The sequence below is a fragment of the Sturnira hondurensis genome, unplaced genomic scaffold, assembly GCF_014824575.4.
Source record: "Sturnira hondurensis isolate 20B ecotype Veracruz unplaced genomic scaffold, ASM1482457v3 Scaffold0013092, whole genome shotgun sequence".
Lineage (NCBI taxonomy): Eukaryota > Metazoa > Chordata > Mammalia > Chiroptera > Phyllostomidae > Sturnira > Sturnira hondurensis.
The window spans coordinates 232,569-241,751 of NW_028085723.1; the positions used below are offsets into that span (position 1 = coordinate 232,569).

The window sequence follows — 9,183 nt, forward strand, 5'->3', positions numbered from 1 at the left end:
ACTCATTTCCCATGTGATGCATCAGTCTAGAAAGTCATTAGGAGAAGAGACTCTCATCTCACTCATTTGGGCAATCTTGACATTCTATTTGCTTTCCCAGTAGTTTGTTCAATAAAGTCACTGTCCTTACAACAGAGGAGAACTCAATGGAAGATTTACTGTAGTTTTTTCCTACTTCCTCTTTTCAAAAATTACCCTCAGAATGTCTTACTGCCTATGTTATCTTTTTTTTATCCTCAACCAAGGACATTTTTTTCATTGCTTTGAGAGAGACAGAGAGAGAGAAACATTGATGTGTGAAAGAAAAACATTGGTTGGGTGCCTTCTCATATGTGCCCTGACTGGAGATGGAACTCATAACCTGGGTTATGTGCCCCAACCCAGAATCAAACCTATGACTATTCAGTCTATGGGGTGATGCTCTAACCACCCAAGCCACACCTGCCAGGGTCTGCCTATGTTATCTTGTGATTTCCTGTCATATTGTCTTTATTCCATGTAAGTTTTGTGATAATGTTTTGCCCAAAGAAGGTATTTTAAAATATTAATGGGTTGGAAAGATAAATGTGTATGTTACTAGCTGAGGCAAGAGATGTAGCAAATGGAGTATTCTCCTTTTCCCAGCTCCCCTAGGCAAAGACATTGAGTTGGTGTAATTGCATGACAACACACAGGAGTAGGGACAGACCTATGGGGGTGGGTGCTGACTGGTTACTGGAAAATCCGCAATTTTCCTTTCTGTTATGTCTTTCCCATACATGCTTGTATCATTCTGCTACTATTAATTGTGATTTATATGCTTCATTAGACTGTTAACTTCATTCAGGGCGTGGCCCATGACTTATTTTTGTAAACCGGCCTCTCCTCACTGTCTACTACTATGCTTTGTACATTACATAAATGTTATGTAAATATATACGTGAGTGTGTGTGAGTGTGTGTGTAGAGATACTCAGTAGATTGAACCTGAGAAGAGATCAGGCGCGCTCAGGTGGATTCTTGAGTTTCCAGGCAAATTAAGATACTGGGAAAGAAGAATGCTTAGTTCAGTGGCGTGAATAAAGGGCCTTTCAGCCCCAAGTTTAAATCTATCCCTCTGCCTTACTAGCAGTAACCCGCTGAGAGCTTTCCTCAATAGTGGAACCAGGATGATACCATCACCTCACAGAGTGGTGGCTAAGAATAAATAAAGTAGAATGTGTAATGTATGGCGTATGGTACCCGGACAGAGGAAACGCTGTTAATTCCCTTCCCAAAAGGACAACAAGTAGGGAACCCAGGGGTTTTCCACCTGGGTTGGTAGGAGTGGCTCCCTCGCTCAAATCCGCTTCTGGTAGGCAGCGCCCGCCGTTTAACTGGGGTGGGTTGCTAACCCCGGGCCACGTCGCGGGTTCACGCCTCAAAACTCAGTCACACGACCCCAAGGGGCCGGCTTCCTGCCCTACGCTTGCGTTGGCTTCGTTCAAACAGGCCGCTTTCGTCAGCATCCAATCAGAACGCTCTATCTTCGGCCACCGCCCAATGGGCGCGTGGAATGGGAGGAAAGAGGGCGTGAAGCCTAATCGCAGCGCCATCACACTTGAGGGCAAGAGGGTAGGAAGCCGGCATGGCGCTCTGGTCAATAAAATCGATAGCTGGAAGCTGCCTGTGTTCCAAGCAAAGGCAGTGCTGTAGCAACGCCGCCATTTTCCCCGAAGGCATCTTCCGGTACCTTTCCCCCAAGTTTGGGCAGGAGTTTCCTGAATAACAGCCAGAGGTTTCCGTTACTCGTGCAGACGGTTGATTCCGATTCCCTCCTGACCAGCCCTGGGCACACTCAAGTCCCAGTCCGGCGGCGGCTCCCAAATCTCGGGGTCCGCCAGGGGCCGAGGCCGGGACGGAGAAGTTCGTGGAGTCAGTTTCTCGGGTCCAATGGCACCGCCTTCGGCTCCGCTTTCCGCAAGGGAAGCAGGAAAGACCGGACCCAGCCGGAGAAGGGGAAGGAGACCAAGGGCTATGAAGTTCGCGGACGTGGCCGTATACTTCTCCCTGGAGGAGTGGGGGTGCCTGCAGCCCGCGCAGAGGGCCCTGTACCGGGACGTGATGCAGGAAACCTACGGCCACCTGGGCGTGCTCGGTGAGGCCCGGCCCAGTCTGCTTCCGCGGGGCGAAAGGGTTAGAGGATCTCGGCGGTTGGGGGGCAGAGTGTCCGGGCTCCTGGCCTGAGACCAGGTTGTGTCAGGGGAGGAAAACGGGGACTTGGCGGAAGATGCCAGTATCTACTGGGTAGATATTTATCTAGAGTTACGAATGAGCTAGACCTCTGACTAAGGTTCTTCCCCAGGGTGCGCAGGTCCCAAACCAGCCCTCATCTCCTGGTTGGAACGAAATACCGATGACTGGGAACCAGCTGCCCTGGATCCACAGGAGTGCCCAAGGGGGTTAACAGTCCAAAGAAGTGAGTGAAAAAATGCCCGTGGAGGGCCTGCAGCTTCTGATGACTCAGTCCAGACTTATGGTGGCTAGGAGTGCCCATGACCCATGTTGCAGGGCTCTGCTTGCTGAGTTCGTTTCACAGTTTTAGGGTACTGTTTATGATGGTGTTGGGTCTGTCCACCACACAGAGATTCACATATCAGTTTGCACGCCAGTGATCCGCAGTTCTCTATTGTGTGAATGAATCAGTGAGCTTTTAGAACAAGCTACTACCCTCCTGTCTCCTTCCTAGGATCCCCGCCCCCAGCGTCCTTTGAATTTGGTTCTGACTGAGCAATGCTATACCTTTCTGAGTTTTCTGTGTTTGGTTGAAGGGACCTCATGTAGAATACAGCTGTTTGGGGTGCAGGGGCCTTTCTGCCCTTCAGGCAGAACCCTGATCAGTTCAAGACATACTGCACTCCCCTCAAGACATACTGCAAGGCTCTGGTGAACTCCATTAAGGTAGAAGGGCCCCAGATTCACCACAGGAGCAGACGGAACTGTCTGGGCTGGAGTTTCTATACCAGAATCTCCAAGGTCAGGACTATCTAAGATTCAGATCTTACCATGATATTTTCTTGCTTAAAATCATGCAGTTTTTGCCAAAGTGGGTTGTCAAATGGCTGTCAGTTATATCTAGTCACTTGGGGAACTTGATAAAAATACAGATTCTTGGAACCCATTCCAGAACTAGTTACTTAGTGTTATAGATGTCTAGGAATGTGTGTGTTTTGATAGCCCCAATTGATTTGGATGTATGCCTAGGTTTGAGAACCATTGGGTAAAATGTAGTTCAAGGTCCTTACTGCAGTGGTTCTCAGAGTGTGGTCCTCAGACCAGTAGCAGCATCACTCCAGATCATTAGAAATGCAAGCTCATGGGCCCCGCCTCAGACCTGCTGAATCCAAAACTGGGAGCAGGTCTGCTTCAGGAGCTAAGGCCCTTCAGTCTGCTTTGGTAAGCCTTCCAACTGATTCTGATCACACTAAAATTTGAGAACCATTGACTTAGAGGGCCCTATGACTTAGTTGCCAGCTCATAACTTTGTTTTTACTCCTTGCCTTACACTTACCTCTTCAAAAACATTTTTTAAAGATTTTATTTATTTATTTTTAGAGAGGGGAAGAGAGGGAGAGTGATATCAATGTGTAGCTGCTTCTAGCTCACCCCTCACTGGGGACCCAGCCCACAACCCAGGCAAGTGCCCGGGGCTGGGAATCCAATCAGCAACCCTTTGGTTTATAGGTCGGCACTCAATCCACTGGCCAGGGCAAAACTTTTAAGTCAGCTAAATCTCCAAGAAACCTTCCCACCTTCTCTAGGTTGGGTTAGGGGCTCCTGTAATTCCCTCCATATTTTCATAGCAGGGTATTACACTAGTTTGTCTGTGTCACTAACACTCCCTGAAGATGGGCTGAGTGAATTTGTCTTATAACCTGTAACACTGTAATAAGCAAGAGTAGTAGCCCAGTATTTGTTAAATTAATTTCTCCTGTGTTCCTGCAGAAACCAGAACCAGAAAGAAGACTGAAGAGAAGGAAGTATTCCCACCCAAAGAGGCACCACGAAAGGGGAAGAGAGGGCGGAGGCCCAGCAAGCCCCGACTGATTCCCAGACAGACATCTGGGGGTCCCATCTGCCCCGACTGTGGTTGCACCTTCCCTGATCACCTGGCTCTGAGAAGCCACAAGTGTACCCAGAATCTGAAAAAGCCTTACCCTTGTCCAGACTGTGGACGCCGCTTTTCTTACCCATCCCTGTTGGTCAGTCACCGGCGGGCACACTCTGGTGAATGTCCCTATGTTTGTGACCAGTGTGGCAAGCGTTTCTCTCAGCGTAAGAATCTCTCCCAGCACCAAGTTATCCACACAGGGGAAAAGCCCTACCATTGCCCTGACTGTGGCCGCTGCTTCCGTAGGAGCCGGTCCTTGGCCAATCACCGGACCACACATACGGGCGAAAAACCCCACCAGTGTCCTAGCTGTGGGCGACGCTTTGCCTACCCATCCCTGCTAGCCATCCACCAGCGCACACATACGGGAGAGAAGCCCTACACCTGCCTCGAATGCAACCGTCGCTTCCGCCAGCGCACCGCTCTCGTCATCCATCAGCGCATCCACACTGGTGAGAAGCCATACCCATGTCCAGACTGTGAGCGGCGCTTCTCTTCGTCCTCTCGCCTTGTGAGCCATCGGCGAGTACACTCTGGGGAGCGTCCTTATGCCTGTGAGCACTGTGAGGCCCGCTTCTCTCAACGCAGTACACTGCTGCAGCACCAGCTCTTGCACACAGGAGAGAAGCCCTATCCTTGCCCAGATTGTGGACGTGCCTTCCGTCGCAGCGGCTCCCTAGCCATACATCGCAGCACGCACACCGAGGAGAAGCTGCATGTGTGTGATGACTGTGGCCGTCGGTTTGCTTACCCCTCACTACTGGCCAGTCACCGGCGCGTACACTCAGGCGAGCGGCCCTATGCTTGCGACCTGTGTTCTAAGCGTTTTGCCCAGTGGAGCCACCTGGCTCAGCACCAGCTTCTACACACTGGGGAGAAGCCTTTCCCCTGCCTTGAGTGTGGCCGTTGCTTTCGCCAGAGGTGGTCTCTAGCGGTCCACAAGTGTAGCCCCAGGGTCCAAAACTGTAGCCCTAGATCTGTTATAGAGGGACCCAGTCAGAAGGACAGTGCCCTTTAGAATGGGAAGAACTATCTTAAGTTCATTTCATTTCATAGAGGGGCCCAGAGAAGGGAAGAAGAAGCCTTAGGTCACCCAGGGCAGATTCAGTACTATAACTCACGTCTCCTGCACAGACCTGAACTTGAGTATATTCCACCACGCTGGCTGCCTTATTTTGTCTAAAACAGATAGTCCCACTGGGAGAGGTGACATCTTTTGCTTAAAGTTTAACAAGTTACCCTACCCTAAAAGAATTCCTGTGTGTGGACATCAGGGTAAAAGTTCTCGTATATTTTAGGGTCTGTCTGCCTTTCAAACTTGCATATAGGGAATACCTGTCCGCTTGCATGCAGACAGGAGAATCTCAATAGGTGGCAGGATGTTAACCCTACTCTGCCTCTTCCTCTATCCCAGGTTTAAATAACTTTGTTTAGCCCCCTTCTTACAACACTCCTGCCAAGTGGTTTTCTACCCTAACTTCAAAACTCCCTTGACAGGGAGCTCACTACCTCAAAAGGCAGGTCATTTCATTGTGGGATAGCTGCGATCTTTAGAGCATGGTTAAATGGCACATTCTCCTTACCTGTAAGCCTTGCCCAAAATATGTTTAATTCTTTTACATGGCAGCCTTTCAGATAACTTAGTCACAACTACTTTGCCCCCATGTTTTCAGCATTAATTTGGTCAGTCCTTCCTTAAACAGGGTTTCAGTTCCCACATATAATCTCCAAACAGGTGCTGGTTTTTCACTATCCCTTTTAAAGACTCTTACAAAAATAAGCCAGCATACCTTCTTGGTCTATACTTGTTTTAACAGCTCTAGGTTGCATTGGATTTGGGAGGAGTGCAGCACTGTACCAAGGGTTTATTGGGTTGCAGACAACCAGATACCTAAGGTTTTTTTTTGTTTTTTCAAATCCTGATTTTAAAAACATCAATCAGTTGCCTTTGGTATGCATCCTGAGGACCAAATCTACAACCTTCTGTTGTATGGGATGATGCTACAACTAACTGAACCACCCAGCCAGGGCCCTAAGCTTTTTTAAACCACATGCTGTGAGGCTAAGTTTTCTGCAACCTATGTATGGAAAATTGGTTCAAGTTGGTTCTGGCACATAAGTGCAGTGAACTTTGGGAAAAGATGGATCTTAAGGAAAAGCAGGGACAGTATGGGCTAGCAGCAAGAAGTGAAAAGAGGACCAGCTTGTACTTTACCTGGTGGATTTACATTGTTTCCTGGGAGCCAGTGGTTGGAAAATCCTTCAGCCCAGAACCTTCATGAGCTCTCAGTCAACTTTTTTCCCCCCATAAAATGAGGTGAGGTCATTCAAGGAGGGTAGAAAGTTAGGTGATTATATATAAAGCAGAAAGAGTATACATAGAGTTACGGAGTTGTGTTCATGCCTGCCCCGTTCACATAAGCTCCAGAAGTCAGCAGTGTGTCTTAATTTTTTATTTGCTTCCATGGTACCCACCCCTGAGTAGGTAAGTGCTCAGTAAAGCTTTACTGAATTGAATGAACAGTCCTGTCACTTCACCTTGGGTAGCTGCACCAAATTGGAATTTCCATACCTGACTTGTCTGATTCCGACAGCTGGAAGGGGTCATCCTACTCCTGTTGTTTCTTTCAATTCTCCTGATACCAGCCCCAGAGTGGGGGAGGAGCTGGGGAACCCAGCTTTTGTGAGTACCTCTGTTCTGGTGTTTAGCAAGTTGCATTGTAAGTGTTTCTCCTTGGATGATGAGCTGCCCCAAGGCAGGGATCAGACCAGATTGGGTCTCATTAAAATGTCTGTTGAATGAATTTGGTTCCTTGTGGAATTACTGTTTGTTACATGTAAATCTAGCTCCTTGCTAAGTAGAAATTTATACAGTTCTAATGGAGAGCTGCCCTACCCTAGCAGAGACCTATTAGATGTCTGCCTAGAACCATGTTTTAGGACCGGCTCTTTCCCCTACTTTTATCACCAGGTCGACCAACTATTTCCTTAGTTAGGAATTTATAACTTTCTTTGGGCCTGATTGTAACTCATTACAACTCGGGAGCCATTGGTGGCCAAGTTCCATTGTGTAGTCTGTGGAAGGCAGAAATGAGAGACAACTTGTAGGTGTCAATGCCAGGGTCCATTTGATGACTGACTAGCTGTATCTTTCAAGTAAATTTCCCCTTCTGCTTCAGGTAGTTTAAGTTGAGTTTCTGTTACTTGTAGCCAAAAGAATTAACTAATACACAGTCCCAATATGGGTTGATCTCCCATCTGCCTTTATGCCTGTATATGAAGAAACTATGAAGAAAATTTTCTGATATCTTTTCTGATCTCCAACCTCAGTTAAACCTTCAATTTCACTTTAAGTCATCCATATATCTTGAGCCAGTGAGTACCTTCTCCTTCACTAAGAAAACAGAGGGTATTAAATAGGAACTCCTTCAACATTCCCCACTCTGGCTCCAAATTTACCAGTGTGAACACTCATACTTGCTTCTACCCTACCTCAAGAAAGCCCCTCATATGCAGTGTTCATCAACATACCTGTGCCTGGTACTCATCAACTGCCCCCTCAGGAATTTTGTTCCATGTATTATTTTTCTCTTAGTTTTATGATTAGAGTCCCTCTCATATGGAATATACACTCCAGCCTATAAACATGCTAAAATCTATCTTTAACCATAATTTTCCCTCTGGCCTCTCCCCATCTCCCATTTTCACCTAAATTTCTTTTTCTTTTTAAAGATTTTATTTATCTTTAGAGGGGGAGAGAAGTAGAGAGGGAGAGAAATATCAATGTATGGTTGCCTCTTGTGCGTCCCCTACTGGGAACTGGCCCGCAACCCAGGCATGTACCCTGACTGGGAATTGAACCACGGTTGTTTGGTTCACAGGCCCGCACTCAATCCACTGAGCCGCACCAGCCAGGGCTTGGCTAAATTTTTTGAAGCAGTAACCATGTTTATTCTTTTAAAAATATACATTTTATTGATTATGCTATTACAGGTGTTTCATTTTTTTCCTCCCTTTTATTCCTCTCTGGCCTGTACTCCACCTCCCACCTACATCCCTTGCCCCCCTTAGTTCATATCCATGGGTCATACATATAAATTCTTTGGCTTCTCCAATTCCTACACTGTTTTTAGCCCCCCCCCCCATCTATTTTGTTCCTACCAATTACTCTTCTTATTCCTTGTACCTTTTCTCCCATTCTCTCCCCCTCCCCCTCCAGCTGATAACCCGCCATGTGATCTCCATTTCTGTGGTTGTGTTCCTGTTCTAGTTGCTTGCTTAGTTTGTTTTTGGTTTTGTTTTGTCTTTTTTAGATTCAGTTGTCAATAGTTGTGAGTTTGTTTTCATTTTACTGTTCATTATCATTTTACTGTTGATTATCTTTTTCTTAGATAAATCCCTTTAACATTTCATATAATAAGGGCTTGGTGATGATGAACTCATATAACTTGACCTTATCTGGGAAGCACTTTATCTGCCTGTCCATTCTAAAAGATAGCTTTGCTGGATACAGCAATCTTGGATTTAGGTCCTTGCCTTTCATGACTTGGAATGCTTCTTTCCAGCCCCTTTTTGCCTGTAAGGTCTCTTTTGGGAAATCAGCTGATAGTCTCATGGGAGCTCCTTTGTAGGTAACTATTCATTTTCTCTTGATGCTTTTAAGAGTCTCCTTATCTTTAATTTTGGGTCATTTAATTATGTGTCTCGATGTGTTCCTCTTTGGGTACAAATTCTTTGGGACTCTCTGAGCTTCCTGGATTTCCTGGAAGTGAATTTCCTTTGCCAGATTAGGGAATTTCTCCTTCATTATTTTTTCAAATAAGTTTTCAATTTCCTGCTCTTCCTCTTCTCCTGGCACCCCTGTGATTTGGATGTTGGAACATTTAAAGTTGTCCCAGAGGTTCCTAAGCCTCTCCTCATTTTTTTGAATTCTTGTCTCTTCATTCTGTTCTGGTTGAATGTTTATTTCTTCCTATTGTTCCAAACCGTTGATTTGAGTCCCAGTTTCCTTCCCTTCACTGTTGGTTCCCTGTACATTTCTCTTCATTTCACTTT

The 9,183-nt window shown here is 46.5% G+C and overlaps 1 protein-coding gene across 2 annotated transcripts; it reads left to right on the forward strand.

Annotated features, from left to right (window-relative positions):
- The first annotated feature begins 1,428 nt into the window (after nucleotides 1-1,428).
- Nucleotides 1,429-6,932, forward strand: ZNF689 (zinc finger protein 689). Of its 2 annotated transcripts, XM_037061045.1 has the most exons (3): nucleotides 1,431-2,115; nucleotides 2,323-2,436; nucleotides 3,963-6,932. In XM_037061045.1, the coding sequence occupies exons 1-3, from the start codon at nucleotides 1,911-1,913 to the stop codon at nucleotides 5,144-5,146; spliced, it is 1,503 nt and encodes a 500-aa protein (XP_036916940.1). In that variant the 5' UTR covers nucleotides 1,431-1,910; the 3' UTR covers nucleotides 5,147-6,932. The 2 variants fall into 2 exon arrangements, with proteins under 2 accessions (XP_036916941.1, XP_036916940.1); XM_037061046.1 differs by lacking the exon at nucleotides 2,323-2,436 and having other exon boundaries at nucleotides 1,429-2,115.
- Nucleotides 6,933-9,183: the final 2,251 nt, after the last annotated feature.

Coding starts and splice junctions, on each gene's coding strand:
- ZNF689 (XM_037061045.1), top strand. CDS start 1,911: ATGGCACCGCCTTCGGCTCCGCTTTCCGCAAGGGAAGCAGGAAAGACC. Junction 2,116..2,322: donor CGGCCACCTGGGCGTGCTCG/GTGAGGCCCGGC, acceptor GTTCTTCCCCAG/GGTGCGCAGGTCCCAAACCA. Junction 2,437..3,962: donor GGGGTTAACAGTCCAAAGAA/GTGAGTGAAAAA, acceptor GTGTTCCTGCAG/AAACCAGAACCAGAAAGAAG.